Raw genomic sequence first — 17,395 nt, 5'->3', positions numbered from 1 at the left:
CCCCCTCAAAAGGCCCGACAGAGGCGACCGTGGCCGTGCTGAGGCAGGTTCTCAGCACAGTAAAGTCCACTCCAGAAATGAGAGATCAGCCCCACGTCTTTGTGCTTACTCTCAAACAGAGACAAGGCATTCCTGTACTCGAACCCCGAACAGCAGGACAGCAGGTCTCCGTGTGGGAGGCCAGGTGGAGGGGCCGTCTCGGAGCGCGTCCGGCTAAATGCGCGCGGAGTGAATGAAAGAATGGTTTTCCCTACGACAGAGGCCGGCAGGTCTCTGACGCCCCCCAGAAGGCTAGGTGCTGCCAGTGCCACTGGGACCCCCCACACCCCCTCAGGAAGCTGCCGACTGGCCACACAGAATCTTCGCCCCCCGACTGGGCGTGTGCTGGGCTGCAGCCTGTGCTGCGGGTGTCGCCCAGAACCTGAGAAAGGGGCTGAAGACACCAAAGGGGCTCCACCGGACAACAGGCAGGTCCACGGGTACAGCTGGACTGCCGGCCTCAGCGACCCGCCAGGAAGACTGAGCTGGTCTTGGCCGTAGGCTCCTCAAGACAGGGGACAGTCTGCGGAAGACAACTCCTCCAAACACACTGCAACCGTCAGGATGGCTGGCCTTTCTGCCACACGTTCTGTAATCTGCAGCAGCACTGGGCCCCTCTTCCAGGAAGCCACTCCAGACTGCCACCCAGGAGCACACAGCCCTGATCGACACCTAGCATCCTGGCCTGGCCAGCGTGCGAGCTCTCCGTGGGCCCTGCACCCCCTCTGCTGGGCTGGCGCTGCGAGGCACAGGGCCTGCCACACAGGAAGCTACATCACCGACAAGCTCAGACACATGAACACGGACACACCCCTCGGACCCAGTCTCTTTAACTGGAGTGTGTCAAGCTGTGGGGAGCCAGCAAAAGGAACCGTCTCCTTCTGGAGCGCTGACCTGAGTAGGGTTGGGGATGGAGGATGGAGAGGCAGGCAAACACTCAGACACAACCCAGAACTGGTAGACGGGGAAGAGGGACAGAATGGGGACCGACCAAGGCCGGGGGCAGCAGGCACATGCTGGCTCCTGGGTACCCATCGAAGAACAGGGTAGCAAAGCTGGGTATTCTGGTAACAGAGTCTGAGGCAGCCTTACAGAAAAGGGTCCAGGGGACACGTGGCTGGCTCAGTCAGCAGAGCATGTGACTCTTGATCTTGGGGTTAGGAGTTTGAGCCCCAAGTTGGCTGTAGAGAGGCCGTAAAAATAAAAAATCTTAAAAAAGAAAAACCAAAAGGCTCATGGAAAGGCTCACGTGATTTAAACATACACTCCTGAAAGCTGTTTACAAATCTGTTTTTTGGAGAGCCAGAGGGCATGAGCTGTGGAAGGGGCAGAGAGAGGGAGAGAGAGAATCCCAAGCAGACCCCATGCAGAGTGTGGAGCCTGACATGGGGCTTGATCTCCCAATCCTGAGATCATGACCCTCTCCAAATTCAGGAGTCAGATGCTGAACAAACGAAGCCACCCAGGGACCTCAACAAATTAGCTTCTAAGGACCAAATGTTACTTTAAATTTCACAAAGCCCTTTCATGTGACTCTCAGTTAAGGAAATCTTGCAGTAAAACGAGGAGAGTACCTCCTTCCAGGTGCAGACACTTTCACACCCTCGATTTCCTCACGAGGGACACACAGTGCGTGAAGCCAGTTTGCTCCCGTGGGACCAGAAGCGGAGGCTCGGACAGAGGCATGCACACAGGGCGAGGAGGGCAGAGTGCACTGGACACAGGCTCAGCTCATGCGGGGCCGGGGAGCAGAGCGGAGGAAGAGTCCTGCCATCGGCACACTCGTCTTTCGGTGGCAGTGGCACCTGTGGCCAGAGCCACCGGCCGGAGTGCGGCGACCCAGACTCTCCCTCCGCGTGCACGAAGAGCACGGCCAGGCACCAGACCGTTACCTATTCTGTTCGAGATCACTGAGGCGAGCAGAAAGGTCCTCGAGGCGGTTGATCTGCTTGTGGCACTGGCTACAGTAAAACTCAAAAGCCTCGTCAGTGAGGATGCAGTGCAGCTTCGCGGCCAGCGGGTCGGTGCTAGAGAGACAGAAGTGTCCGCTCAGGACACGTGCGCACCCCCAGGCTGTCGGCCACTCCACGGAGGGGCCGGAGAGAAGCATGCTGTCAGCTGCCCGGCTGTGCGGGATTTGGCTCTTTCCTTCGACTGCCGGGAGCCCACCTCCCTCAACATCACCTCCAGGCCCGGTGACACGCACCAGCTCGAGCAGCAGGGGACCTGGCCACACACCTGCTCCTTCCTGGTCAGGTGCTTAGAGGAAACAGGTGGGGCCCCTGGGCTTCATCGTAAAACAAAAAAGCTTCTCTAACAAGTAAATGGCCGGACACACTACTTTCTCCTTTGTCCAAAACACATCAACGGGAGGGCAAAGCACGAGGGGGGTCTCGGTTCCGGGACTGGAGCTACTTCCGTATCCGCTCCGAAGCCCGGCAGCCTCAGACACGGTGCGCGCGTGAGGCGTCAGCGTTAACTCTGTCGTCGCTCAGACCTTCGTTAGAAACTCGGGGTTCTATTTGCCTCCCTGTGACCTAGTCTCAGTGGACTTTCAGGGCACTGGTGGGCGCCTACAGGAAGATGAAGGCAGAGAGGCAGCCGTGTCCCTGGGGCGTTAGGGCCTGGTGGCTTTTGCAAGCCCGTGTGGAGGTTCCACGGAAGGACAGGCTGAGGGGAAATGTCACTGGTGGTGTGGAAGTCCCACCTGAGACAGAAAACGTGAGAGACCGCGTGAGAGGCACAGACTAAGCAGACAAGAAAGACCACCAAGCTGGACAGACACCGTGCAGCAGCTCCCAGGCCTCGCCTCCGTGTCGACGCCACCAAGAAGGAGAGCTGCTAAAAGCACTCACGCGTGTCACTCACGCCAACTCCCAGAGACATGCCACAGAGGCCCTCTCCCAGGCCGGTGGGTCCTCTGGGGCAGGCAACCGTCTGGGCAAAGGAAGGGTCTCGCAGATGCGGGTTCAGAGATACTCAGCTTCTGCTGTCAGCAAGGGGGAGGGTTTCAAGAGCAGGCCACCGAGGGGAGAGGTGACTGACCCGCACCGGCTGCTGAGACGGGCAGGAGTTTCGCCTGTAGGGGCGGGAACGGCCTCAGACGGGCCAGTCACCAGCGACAGGTGGCCAGGTGCACGGCCCCTCGTGTGGACACGAGCGAAGCCCTACGAGGAAGGCGAGCTGGGAGGACCCAGCCCCATGAGTGAAGGCCTCACCCTTCAGCTCAGGCAGCCAGAACTCCCCAGACCATTAGAAGGAAATGAATTGAAAGATATCATTTCTGATGCTAACGCCGCCCGCAGAGGCTGACCAGAGGGCACACACTTGCATCTACAAGAGACTGAATGTAAAACGTGGCAACCATGCTGTGTTCTCTCCCTCCCACACACACACACACACACACACACACACACACACACGTGTCCATACATGCACATACCCCCAGCGGTGCAGGGCTGCATTACCTGGGGGTAGGGAAAGCGGGGTCTCTGCAGCCATGCTCCCCGTTGCAGAGGGTCTCCAGGGACAGCTCCGCCTCGCTGCCCTCGCCATAATCCTCAAAATGCTCCTCACCACCTATCACCGTGACGACAGACTGGCTGTGCAGCTGCGATCTGCAAAGGCAAAACACAAGTGACACGGTGACTTGTGGCCGCAGAACCGAGGGTGTGACGGTACCTTCTGGCAGAATGCGCCACTGGCCACATGTCCGAGTTCAAATGTTCTAGCAGCCATGTTTGAAAGCAGTAAATGAATAGGTGAAATGGATTTTAATAATGTATTTTAACTTACTCCAGTGTATCCAAAATATCACTTCAGAGGCACAATTTTATATTCCCTATTTTGTTTTTTAAAGATTTTTATTTATTTATTTGACAGAGAGCATGAGCATGGGGGAGGGGCAGAGGGAGAAGCAGGCTCCCCACTGAGCCAGGAGCCCAATGTGAGGCTCAATCCTAGGATCCTGGGATTATGACCTGAGCTGAAGGCAGACGCCTCCCGGACTGAGCCACCCAGGCACATATTCGATATTCTTTATTTCATAACAAGTCTTTGAAATCTGGGGTTCATTGTACACTTCCAGCACATCCCAATTTGCTCAGCAACTCCACACATCAGGCATTCACAGCAGACACAGGCCCCTGTCTCCTGCGAGTGCACCCCATGCTTCTTCCTGGAGCTGCCGGCCAGTGTGGGTGTGAGACTTCCGCTAGGATGTAAAATTCAGAAGAGCAGACTCCAACCAGGGAACGTCAAGGGCTTGCTAGCACCTGTCCTCCTTCTGAGAGGGAGATCACGCACTCCTCTACACCCAGCTTCCGGGGCACAGGGTCACGGGGCCAGGGAGATGCCTGGGCACGCCTGGAACTGGCAGAGGCTGAGCCAAAGGCGGGGGCTCAGGGCTCCACCAGGGGCAACAGAAAACAGCCATGCTACCATCAGCAACTCCGCCGGTGCTGAGAATCTGAGAGCTGCCCCTCTCAGAAGGGGAAAGGGGGCCTCAGAGAGCCCAGTGACTGTCACGCAGGCAGTGAGGGATGGGAACTGGATCCGTGTGTGTACTGCAGACCAACGCGGCTGACGGACCAAGTTCCAATTTCCTACCCACAAATGCGCGCATCCAGGGAGCGGTCCTGAAGCCACCAAGGACAACTTCCACAGTCCTACACGTACCCGCTTTCAGAAGCAATGGAGTCTGAGCGAGCTGAAGTAGGGATGCGCCCTTTCTTCTTACCATCCTTAAAAGCACACCCGTAAATACATTCACACACACATAAATGAGGGCGTCTGGTGGCTCAGGTGGCTGAGCGTCCAACTTCAGCTCGGGTCTTGATCTCGGGGTCAGGAGATCGACCCCACATCAGGCTCCCCACTGCGTGTACAGCCTGCTCATGATTCTCTCTCCCTCTGTCCCTCCCCTCCCCGTTCTGTCTCTAAAAAAAAATTAAATGAAAATAAACAAAAAATACACATAAATGGAGGGAGATACTCTGCTCCAAGACTGTAAGACCGATGCACGGAGAAGACGCCGATTCCCCCCGCACTGAACTGTATCGGGACAACCCTAACCAGAGTCCCTGCAGACTTCTTTGTCCAGAAACCAACACGTGCATTCTAAAGCCCCCAGGGAAAGGCAAAGGGCCAAAGGCACCAACACAGCCTTGAAGAAGAGGACTAGAGGGTTACGTACATGCAGTCCAACCTACAACGCGCTGGAGTCAGAGCCTGTGTAGCACTGACCCGAGGATGGGCAGACAGATGAGGCCGCGCAGCCCAGCCCCAGGCCCACACACACTCAGCGGCCTCCCAGGCCCACGGGGACACCAGACAGTGAAGGAAGGAGGAACCCACTCAGAGCTGAGGCTGAGTCGACTGGAGACTCATTTGGGAAACGACCCCAATCTCACACCCCATACAAAAATGAGTTATGGAGAGATGACAGATCTGAATAGAGATGTGCAAAAATACAGCTTTTGAAAGAAAATGGAAGTAAACATCAGAGTCCTATGAAGCAAGCCAAATTCCTAGAACAGTACAGAGGTGGTGCCTGGGTGTCTCAGCTGGTTCTGTCTGCTCAGGCCACGATCTGGGGGTCCTGCGATCGAGCCCCGTGCCGGGCTCCCTGCTCCGTGGGGGGTCAGCTTCCCCCTTTCCCTCTTCCCCCTCCAGGTCCTCCCCCAGCTCGTGCGCCCTCTCATTCGTTCACTCTCTCAAATAAACAGCATCTTAAAGAAGAACCCAAACTCCTACAAATCAAAAGAAGAAGACAACCCAACAGATGGGAGACACCAAATCACACTCATGGCCTGTGTTTGTAAGGTCGGACTGGGGCACGGCAGTGAACCATAACCACAACGCACCTGGCCAGCGAAGCCTGAGGAGTCGTCACTGAGACCGTATGACCTGCAAGCCAAAAGTATTTATTATCTGGCCTTTTGCAGAAAATGTCTGTAGACCCTGCAATCAACAGGGTATAAGAGACTGGAACAGGCACTTTGCAAAAAAGATCAAAGGGGCAATCGACGCAAAACAAGGCCCTCATCTGAAAATGCAAGTCAGAACAACCCTGCACCCACATTGCACCCCTCCAGAAAAGGAGCGGGCTGCCTCCAGAAGCCCAGAGGCGGCGGGCTGGCAAGCACCTACGAGAAGTCCGGTCCGTGCCCGTCCCACAGACCCACAAGCACACTGTGGATGCAGCGCCATCCCACTCCTAGGGACAAACAGGCCACCCAGACACGCGGGGTTTCCAGCAGCTTCGTTCGCAGAGCCAAAGCCGCGAACGGCCCAGACGGCCACCAGCAGTGAATCAAAGCTACGGCACGCTCCCACCGCAGAGTGACAGTACTGAAGACGACGGACCACCAGCGCGGAACCCGGGGTGCAGGTCAACAGCCACGGCATCAGGCGGAAGCAGCCGGGTGTACAGAGGCTCCAGTTCTGTGTGGTCACTGTGACGAAGGCGCAAGCCCGGGGCGAGCACGGCCGTCATCAGCAGCTGATACCTGCGAGCTGCCGGCTTGCCTGCACTCACACGCCACTACGCAGTCCTTCCGTTAAAGAGGAAAAACCAACAACTCCGGGAGGCCGCACGAGCAACGAAATCAACACAAGCAACACAAGATAAAACCTAACCACTTCCAAAGCTGGGAAGCATGATGGCTTCCCACACGGCACAGGGCCGGTGCAAGTTCTCTTCCCGGTCCGCACATGCTGGACACTGCCCCCTCCCTTCGCTGGTCTTCAAACACATGGGGACGCCTGGAGAAGGGGGGATAGGAACAGAAGATCTGGGGAGGGGTGCGGGAAGACAAGCAGGTTCTAACGGCCTGCTGGGAGATGTGGCCTAAGCATGGTGCCCTGCCTAGTTCCTAAGAACTTCAGTGAGAAACCCAGGGTCAAGTCTCTCTCAACATCGTGCAGCGTGTACAACCAGGGTTGTCTGCTGTCGGCAGGAATGCCTCCTTCCTAGGCGGTTGGCTGTCGCCGGCGGACACGCTGGGCAGTGGGCAAGGGCTCTCAGCGGGACTCCAGGCCACGCTGGAGGGTCCACTTTCTCCCCAGGTCCCACAGGGACTCCGCAGCACTCTCTGACACCAACCCCTCCACAAACCCACTGCGCCCACAGGACACGTCCCCTCGGTGTCCTAGAAGCAACAGCCAGGGTACAGACCTGCCTGGGAGCAGCAGCAGAGCACCGTGGCCAGGATCCTCCATGGCGTCCAGGCACTCGGAGGGCACAGCTGAGCCCCCAGCACTGTCCGCGTCCCCTTCGGCCTGTAGCTCCGGGTGCACCAGGGTGCTCGTGTCCTCGTCGGTGAAGGTCTCACACTCGCTGTAGGTACTCTCAGACCCCATGTATGCGCTGTCTGTCACTTCGTTGGCCTAGGAGAGAGTGCCAGCAGTCAGTCCCATACGCTGAAATGACCCCGTGTCCGTGAACCTCAATGCCCCACAGTTCCCTACTGCAGGCATCGAGACACCACGTGGAGAGACAGCCTCAGGCAGGGTCCCAGCAGAAATGTCGGCTTAACGAAACAATCCAACGGGTTCTTTTGGTTTGGGATTTTTTTTTTTTTTTTTTTTTTTTTTTTTGGTGCCAAAACCCGGGAGCGAGTATCCAACAGTTTTCAAAACTGAAACACAGACCCATGTTCCACAGCAGAAAACCCACTAGAGCAATTCTGGAAGTTAGCTGGGTAAGCATACCTAAAACAGACAGGAGGGTCCCAACACCATGGGACAAATCCCAGTGCAGCCCCTCACGTGTGCCTAGCAGCACTGGGATGATTTCTATCCGAAGACTCGTGCAAGAACACGCTAATCAAAAAGTCACCGTCAGTGCCCGTTCTGTACGATGTGGCTGCTGCTTTGAAATTCAACTCTGGGGTCTAACCTCAAATACTAACCCATCGATTATTAACCAACCCATTACATTCACTGGTTAAAGGTCTACTTTCCACAAAAGCTATCTTTGCTTTCTCTTCTGGACCCAGTGCCCAGTGTCTAGCACAGTGTAAATGATTTCAACTCAAAGAATCATTTCATGAGCCATTTTCAATTCATCATCTCAGCTTTAATTACGACGCAACTGCACTGGTTAGGGAAAGTAGCCAACACTTCATACTCAAAACAATCTGAGGTTAACAACTTGAGAACAGGGGTGCCGGGGTGGCTCAGTGGGTTAAGCCTCTGCTTTCGGCTCAGGTCATTATCTCAGGGTCCTGGGATCGAGTCCCGCATCGGGCTCTCAGCTCCGCAGGGAGCCTGCTTCCCCCTTCCCTCTCTCTCTGCCTCTCTGCCTACTTGTGATCTCTCTAAGGAAAAACAAACAAAAAAACCCTTGAGAACTGGAAAAGGTGCACTCTGTCCTGTCATTCTGATGTCACCAGAGGACAGTGTGCTCGGAGGTGCTGTGCTAACAAGAAGAGACCGGTCCCCAACTAACTCTGAGGGCCTCTCAAGGCTGCACCCCACGGCTCCTCGCCCCACTGAAGAGGCATCAAGGGCCCAGGCCGAGCTGGTGGTGCCCTAGTGCACCGATAACAGGCCAGGGTCCATCCTCCATCCACCGTCCGCCAGCCCAGTGACCCCACACAAGGGTCCCAACCACTCCAAGCCCTGCTGCCTCATCTGCAAGACAGGACTGGGATTAAGTGACCACAGAGGCCGGTATGGAAAGAAACCTGGGAGACTGCAGGGTTCACCATCCCTGTGGGCTCAGAGTCCCAGCTGTGTGTGCGGCCAGAGTACAATGGAATGACAGGAGAGGGAGGGCGCCACCCATGTTTCCAAGGGAAGAACCCATCTTCCTCGGAATCGAAGGCTACCGAGGAGCCCCTAAAACCCTTCCTTCCAATTCTGAACCCGGGAAATCGCTCTCAGCGGGTCGTTGTCACCGAGCAGGTATCGCCTCCGGCCGGGCTCAGGGCTGGCTCTGCACTCGGGCAGCATGGGCAGGGACAGGCCGTCTGAGCTGGGCAGGCACCCGCACGTCGGCGGTTGAGCTGCCAAAGAAGCGCAACAGAGCAGGCGCGAAGTCCACAGCCGGTTCCCGACGTCTGCTGCGGGCTGGCTGCTGGTTTGCTGCCCAGACAGCACTGCACACTCACAGAGGGGTGATGCCTGAGAACCACCCAAGAACAGGAGGAAGACCCCCCGAACCCTCTGCTCTTTGTCTGCAAGACAGTGCACTGCAGCCCACCCTTCCTCACCCACTCCGTCCTCAGACCCCGGAAGCAGGCAGGACTGCACACGGCGGTCCTCAGTCGACAGGCCCAGCGAGGGCCCCGAAGTCATAGACTGTGGACCCGGAGATGATGTCCTATAGGGAAAAGCACTTAACTCTTGAGGTCAGCTTCATAAAAAGTCCACCCACCAGCACCACTGAAGTAGCACAGCGCTTACCCCGGCCGGCACGGGCCCCAGGCGTCCACAGGCCACTTCGTGTGCGCCAGGGCGGGCCAGCTCAGCGCGGCGCGGAGCCTTTCTTCCCCGGAAGGGGCGGAGGTGCAGGCTCTTGGTCCTCGTTATCTCGCCTGCAAGGAGCTCACCGGAATTGTGCCGCTGAGGCCAGGGCTGCAGCCCGAAGCCCCCCAGCGCTTGGACAGGACAGCTCAGGGTGGAAGCCCGTCTCCTCTGCCACAGAAAGCGCGAGACGGACTCTGCACGACGAGCCTGACTGCCGCAGGCCGGGCACACGCTCCGCTCCGGGCGACTCGCCCTCCTCTCCAACAGGCAGAGCGGGGCGAGCGCCCCTCAACCTCCAATTGCTCCTTCCTAGGAGCAGTCGGAGGCTCCGAAGGAAGGCACCCACTGACGGAGCAGGGGGCTCCGTCGGTGGGCGCCTGCCTTCGGCTCGGGTCCTGGGGTCAAGAACCTCGTCAGGTTCCCTGCTCAGCGCCGAGTCTGCATCTCCCTCTGCCTCTGCCCCTCCCCACCCCACCCCACCCTGCTCGTGGTCTTCTCTCTCAAAGAAATAAATAAAATCTTTTAAAAAATTATACTAACCCCCCCAGAATGGAAGCACAGATCCATTCCTCCCACCGTGAAGGAGAACCAAACAAGAGAGCACGGCTTCCGCTTTACTGAAGGCTTCAAGCTTGTGCTTACACCTTATCTGCCCAAATGGTAAACACGTCCTGGAGGCCCCTCCCCACCCGCAGCCGGAGGGGGTCAGGACCCACTCGGCCCGCGGGAGCTGCCTCCCCTGCTCACCCCCAGCACCTGCCCCAAATACATGTCAGCCACCAGGCCGCGGTCCGGAGCAGCTGGCTACACCTGCCTCCCCGTAGTGCACATGAGACGCAGGACCAGCTCACATACCCCACCTGTCAGCTCGTATCTGCCACCACAAAGGACCCAACTTTGCCCAGAAGCCCACAAATGTAGGCAAATCTATGCTATCTTCTTTTAAAATATTTACAAATTACAGATGTTAAGATGAACTCATTGGAAAATCCAAGTGCATTTGGAAAACTCTGCCGCATGCTACTACTACCTTCCCTGGTTGACAAAGGGTCTGCTGATGAACATGGACGCGGGGTTCGGAGCCAGCGGTGAGGAGCTCACACGTGCCCAACGCTGCCCGGTATCCTCACTGCCCAGGTCATGGTCCCTCTGAGGGACACCGACTGCTCCTCGCACCCTCAGGCGCCAGCCCCTGCAGCTCAACAGGCCTCACCTGGCTCCATACACCAGCTCTGGGAAGGCGTGCTCGAAAACACTGGGGACGCCTGTCTCTAGCTTCTCGCGACTAACCTCGAGGCCTCCTATTTGCTAGTCTGCTGAGGTCCGGCAAAACCTGTGTGCTCACCTGAAGGGACACCGCAGCCGTGGGCAAAGTTTAACCTGCTCCCAGACATGCTCCATTAATCGTCCTGCTGTGCTGACCAGGGAAGGGAGGCAAAGTTCAGGAAGTGTCCCTGTTGGGTTTTTAACAGACTACAGAACAGTGGCTTTTGTTGACTTTCAAACCTTTGTTGTAACAGTTTGCACAAAAGACACAGTCTCCATCATTTTATCAAGATGGCTCTTTCCTCTAGAGGCCTCGGTGGGAGAAGGAGGGAGGAACAGGGGAGGCACAGCAGGGACAACTCTTATCATCCCTGTTTGTGTCTGTTCTCTGTGACCCTCCCCACTGCCCCGAGTGATGAGCTCACCCAGGAAGGCTGCAGGGGCCTTGGGCATGCCACCCTCCCCTCTGCATTCCCGTGAATGTGACAAATCTTACTTAGTCGTCACCCCATCCCCCTCTCCTCAGAAAGCCCACATCAGTCACTCTCCTAGGAGGCATCTCAAGCAAGGGGCAAACAAGAAGCAGAGGAGAGTCCAGCAGCAGCCCAGCGGGGAACTGCCCAGGCGCCCCTGACCCACACTGCTGTGTGCTCCATCAGGAAGCTAGCACAAGGCTGACTTAGCGCTGGAGATCGCCAGTAGAAGGTCTCCAAATGGGATATCTGGGTGTTAACGCACATAACCTCCACCCACATTTTTACTGAACTTTAAGATTACAGGATGTGGGGGCACCTGGGTGGCTCAGTGGGTTAAGCCTCTGCCTTCAGCTCAGGTCATGATCTCAGGGTCTTAGGATCGAGCCCCACATCCGGCTCTCTCCTCAGCAGAGAGCCTGCTTCCCTCTCTGCCTGCCTCTCTGCCTACTTGTGATTTCTCTCTCTGTCAAATAAATAAATAAAATCTTTAAAAAAAAAAAAAAGGATTACAGGATGTGCAAGATTTTCTAAAAAGAACATCTTTTGGGGCGCCTGGGTGGCTCAGTGGGTTAAACCTCTGCCTTCAGCTCAGGTCATGATCTCAGGGTCCTGGGATCGAGCCCCGCATCGGGCTCTCTGCTCAGCGGGAGCCTGCTTACACCCCCCCTCTGCCTACTTGTGATCTGTGTCTGTCAAGTAAATAAATAAAATCTTTAAAAAAAGAAAAGAAAGAACATCTTTCTGTAAGTTTCATAATACTTGGTTCCAATCCCCTGAAAGTTACATCTAAAGTTCCAAAAAAGCATTAAGAAGACATGGAAAAGCCTTCAACGCATATAACTAAGTGACAGAACCCAGTAAGCAAAAGCCACACACTGGATTCCAACTCTGTGACACTCTGGAAAAGGCACAACTGTGCAGACAGCAGAAGATCAGCAGCTGTCAGGTTCCGGTGGGGAAAGAGGGATGAATCCCGGGAGCAGAGGGTGTTGGAGGCAGCGAAACTCCTCTGTATGGTGCCGCCCAGTGAGCACATGACCTTGGACACTTGCTCAAACCCACAGAACACATAGGGTGCCTAGGGGGCTCCGTCGGTGGGCGCCTGCCTTCGGCTCGGGTCCTGGGGTCAAGAACCTCGTCAGGTTCCCTGCTCAGCGCCGAGTCTGCATCTCCCTCTGCCTCTGCCCCTCTCCGCCCCACCCCACCCTGCTCGTGGTCTTTCTCTCTCAAAGAAATAAATAAAATCTTTAAAAAAATTATAATAACTCCCCCCACAGAATGCATTAATACCAAGAGGGACCCCTCATGTCAACTATGGGCTTCCGTTACCCACAAGACATCAATACTGGGTCATCAAGTCTAACAAACGTAGCACACCTATCGAAGCACAGTGTTCGTGACCATCTGTGTCAGGGAACCGGCGTGCGGTGGGAAGAACGGGCACTCTGCACTATCTGCTCCCTTTTCTGAAAGGCTATAACTTTTCAAATATAAAGTATTAACTGTTTTGCAAAAGTAACAACAACAACAAAAGCCTTAAAAATAAATGTTTCCTCCTTTCTGGAAAAGAAAAAGTCAGAAGCATCCCTTTTGCATTCTCTGAAACATCAGATTCCTACCACACCTTCCGAAGGTGACACGTGCGAGGTGGGAGCTGGTCCCCAGAGGGCACACAGAGGCGGAAGGACCACACTCTCGGTCCACCAGCACAGAGGCTAGGAGGGGGCCAGAGTCGGACAGGACCCCTGCCCACTGTCCAGGGCTCAGGAGGCAGTCCCAGCCGCAGAGGCTGCCACAGTTTTTGGGCCACACGGGCTCTTCAAGCACAAAATGCATTGACGCCTTTCACCACCGACTCACAGACTCCGTGTCAGTGTCCTGGGCTGCCGCAACGAGTGACCACAAACTGGGCGTCTCAAACAACAGAAGTGTGTCCTCTTGGTTCTGGGGGCGTCAGCAAGGCTCCCAGGGGGGGTTCCTGGTGGGCCCGGACAGCCCTGGGCACGTGGTTCCATCCCTCCAGCCCCCACGGCTCCGTCGCAGGGCTCCTGTGTGTCTCCCCATCTAAGGACACCTGTCACTAGACTCAGGGTCCAGCCTACTTACTACCCAGCACGATCTCATCTCAAAACCCTCAACTTGATTACATGTACAAGGATCCTTTCTCGAAATTATAAGGTCACGTTCACAAGTCCCGAGTGATCCTATCTTTTGGGAAACTACCACTCAACCCACTACACCCACCTCCACAGAAAGCGTGCAAAATGACAGAACGCCCTAGCAGAACCCTGAAGAGGGATGGACTGGAAGATACCGACGCTCGGGCCTGGCTCTGCTGGGACGGGGATAAAGGTCCGATGCGACCTGCACAAGCGTCTTGGCCTAAGGGTTGCAACCCCCGCAGCTGCTCCAAACAAGGCAAGAAGGACTCCCCTGACCTAAGCTGCACTGCTGGGAAACCCAAGGTAAGTCAAGGTGCACAGAGCCGCCCTGCTGTCAAGCCAGCCGCCCCACCCCGGTGAGGTAAGCGCCTCTCTCCATCACACGGTCTGGCGGGCCATGCAACGGACACGTGACGCGTCAGAGTCCCGCACACCTACAGCCCCCACCCAGCCACACAGGCTCGCAGCTGCCAATGGCCGGACACAACCTGGGAACCCCAGGTCACACACACACAGAATGAACACACCAACCACACCGAACAGGGTGCCATGCCGCGTGGTCCCTGCCCTTGTGGGGCCCAGACCCGGCTGGTACTTCAGGACGAAGCTGTGAGTGCTGAATACTCCCCAGGGGCCCAGAGGTCTGCGGCATCAAAAGTGACAGCCAAAGTGAACCCACGCTGTCTGTGGGCTGGCCCATGCCTGGAGCAGCCCCCTCAGAGCCAGGACCCAAGACTCCAGAGGAAAGCAGTGAACTGTGGACTCCGGGGAGCTGCCTCATGCCACCACCTCACTTTAGCCAGCCACCGAGGCTCACAGCCACCGAGGCTCACAGCCACCGCGCCACAGCCCAGCGCTGTTCCCTGCACCTTTGTTGGGCAACAGCTCCCCAGGGGCTCCCGAGTTTCTAACGTACATCCTAAGACAAAATGCCACATCCAGCCACACGGGCTATCCTGGCATCTGACCACCCTCCACTGGTGTGACACAACCATGTGGTCTGTCTTCTGTGGCTGCTCAGAGACCTCCCTGCCGTGCAGAGAACAAAACACCCACAGTTACAGGTGACACCATGTAACCATAGCAACCGTGGGGGCAGGTGGCAAAGGGGCATAAGGTGTTGGAAGTCCCTAAACCCAGAAAATGATCTGAAATTTGATAAAACCAGAACTTCACAGCATGTTGCCTGCTCTGGCTTTGGCAGCCTGGGAAAAGGTGACAGCAACACCACTGCAGAGCCTGAACAGTGCAGCCTGTCCCTCTGCTGACAAGAGGCCCTAAGACGGTCTCCGCCAACGGCCTCGGGTGAGCAGCTGTGGGGCAGACAGCTGCTGACCTCCCGCCACAACCATGAGCCCCCCAGAGTCCCCAGCATGGGCCCAGGGCTGCAAGGTGAGCCCCGTCCTGCCTTCCATGGCACCTCCCAGAGAACCGCCCGGGCACCACGAAGCAGAGCAGGACTCAGAAGGCAAAAAGCAAGACGTGTCAGGTCGAAGCCCTCTCAGCCCCGCAGCGAGCACCACTTGCCTCGAAAGTAACGAAGTCGTCGAACTCATCGGGGCAGGCGGGCGGCTCCTCGTCCTGGGCGGGTGTGACCGTGCACAGCTGGCTATCGGACTCTGCGGGAGAGAAGACAGACTCAGCAGGGAACTCAGGGCACCCCCGGAGGCCGAGGGAGAAGGCCCCGCCGCGGTAAAGCCGGGGCCCGGGCGGCCCAGGAGAAGCGGCGTGGCTCGGACAGGAAAGCAGGTCTCCCCTCCAGGGGTGGTGTGGAGGCTGAATGGTAAAATGTTTGCTTCCTTAAAAACTCGGATAGCATTGGGGCACCTGGGGGACACCGTCGGTTGGTTAAGCGTCCGACTCTTGGTTTCAGCCTCAGGTCATGACCTCAGGGTCCTGGGATCGAGTCCCATGTCGGGCTCCCCGCTCAGTGGGGGGTCTGCTGGAGATTCTCTGCTCCCTCCATCACCCCCCACTTTCTCTAAGATAAATATAATCGTTTCATTAATTACACCCAACAGCATCGTAAAGAGGAGGAGCGGGCTCTCAAGGCTGTGACCGTGTCCGCAGGCTTTCAGAAGCACCCGGTTTTCTCCGACTTTGGGTGTGTTTGGGGAGGTGCGGCCATGACGAGACAGACCAGAACCGCGCGTCACCCTGGTGCTGGGCTCACTGGCACTTCTTGTTTCCCTTGTTTTTGCTCAACTTTATCTTCTGCAATGCACGTTTTATTTTGTAATAAGGAAGACTTTAGAGAAAAAGCTATCCCATCGCGACGGGCTGACTGTCGCTCCTCCGACAGTCAGTGCTCCAGGGCAGCGGTCCTTCTCCGGCCGGACGGGCACTGCTTCCAGGGTCTCTCGCACGCGGTCCGGGCCCAGCACGTTCCAGAGAGCAGGTGAGCGACGGAAGGCGCCTGAGTTTCCTGCTGCTTCTCTGTGATATCGCCGGCTAAGAAGAACCGTTTCTGCGCTCCTTGTCCCTGCCCCTGGGAGTTCGCTGAGCGGCAGGGCCGAGAGGAGCAGCTGTGGGCCCCCTGACCAGCCCCGGTCGGCCTCTCCTGGCTTCACAGCACCCAGGGGACTCGTGCAGCTTGAGGGCTGGTGGCCAAGGGCCCCGATGTGTGATTAGAAGGCTGGAGACCGAGCCCGTCACCCACGACCAATGGGTCCTCCCCAAACACCCAAAACGAAGAGGCTGTGAGAGCTTCCAGGTTAGTGAACAGCAACACGGCAGGAAGGGGGTGTGTCCCAAACCCCACGGGCGCGGAAGGCCTGCACTCCAGACACTTGCAGACCTCGCCCCGTACACCTCTTCATCTGCCTGTTCCCTTGTAGCCTTTTAAATAAACTGCTCACTGGTGAGTGAAGTTCTTCCTGGGTTCTATCAGAGACCGTGGCAAACTATCAAACTGGAGGAGGGATCCCGGGGACCCCGGAGTCCCTGTCAGGTCAGATAGAAGTGTGGGTGGCCTGGACGCCTGAAGTGGGGTCTCTGTGCACTCCGGACAGCTGGCGGCAGAGCAAATTAAACTGTAGGACACTCAGTTGGTGTCCCCAGAGAACCGGAGAACCACTTGGTGATGAAAACCCACACACTGGGTGTCAATGTTGCGAGTAAAAACCGATTAATAGGAATTACTTATGTAAAATACATTAGTTACTCAAATAATCTAACATTTTAACATCAGTTCCTTGTTTTCCTTTTCTCGAAGTGGGCTCTACACCCAGCGTGGGGCTCAAACTCGTGACGCCGAGATCGAGAGCCTCGCGCCCCTCTGAGCTGGCACGTGACCTTCTTTGGCAGCTGGCCACCTGGGGCACATGCTGCTGTTCATCTCCTGTGCGCAGCCAGGTTCTGAAGCCACCACGAAAGCCGGCTGGCTAGGGGAGGGAGAATGGGTCCTGAAGGACCTTCACCATGAAGCAGCGGAAAGACACGTGGCTATTCCGTCCTGGTTCTGAAGGACCCTCTCAGCTTCAACAGAATGACAACGCGTTCCTTCAACAACTGAGTGATCTCAAACATCTCCATGGTCAGGAACTCTGAGACACCTACGCCGACTCAAAACCACTTCACAATACTGATTAAAGCTCTTACACCAAAAACCGCCATGTGGCTTTCAAGAACCATGGGTACCTTCGGGGGGGCGCATGGGTGGCTCAGTGGGTTAAAGCCTCTGCCTTCAGCTGGGGTCATGATCCCAGGGTCCCAGGATCGAGCCTCCCATCGGCCCCTGGCTCAGTGGCGAGCCTGTTTCTCCCTCTGCCTCTTCTCCCCCCTCTGCTTGTGCGCTCTCGCTCTCTCTCAAATAAATAAAATATTTAAACAACAACAAAAACAAAAAACAAACCATAGGTCCTTGTGCTGCACGGTTTCCCCAGGACTGTGGCTAAGTATCTGCGTGGGACAGACTGTAGTCGGTGAGAAGGAGCCTGCAGGCACACGGGTAGAGGACCCCAGCACTTGAGGGGGGCC

General features: G+C 56.6%; 1 protein-coding gene across 6 annotated transcripts in view; it reads right to left on the bottom strand.

Annotated features, from left to right (window-relative positions):
• Nucleotides 1-17,395, bottom strand: part of RAB11FIP3 (RAB11 family interacting protein 3) — a 76,897-nt gene that overhangs the window by 16,735 nt on the left and 42,767 nt on the right. For 4 of the 6 annotated variants that reach the window (XM_047712949.1, XM_047712952.1, XM_047712948.1 and 1 more), the window contains exons 3-6: nt 14,945-15,036; nt 7,217-7,428; nt 3,507-3,656; nt 1,932-2,066 (exon numbers count right to left, since the gene is read on the bottom strand). In XM_047712949.1, the coding sequence (XP_047568905.1) occupies nt 1,932-2,066; nt 3,507-3,656; nt 7,217-7,428; nt 14,945-15,036 (589 nt within the window). The remainder of the gene's footprint in view (nt 1-1,931; nt 2,067-3,506; nt 3,657-7,216; nt 7,429-14,944; nt 15,037-17,395) is intronic. The other 2 variants (XM_047712950.1, XM_047712951.1) reach the window with 1 other exon arrangement.

This window comes from Lutra lutra, chromosome 18 (assembly GCF_902655055.1).
Source record: "Lutra lutra chromosome 18, mLutLut1.2, whole genome shotgun sequence".
NCBI lineage: Eukaryota > Metazoa > Chordata > Mammalia > Carnivora > Mustelidae > Lutra > Lutra lutra.
Note: the sequence above shows the minus strand (reverse complement) of the source record. Positions and strands in the feature narration are given on the sequence as shown.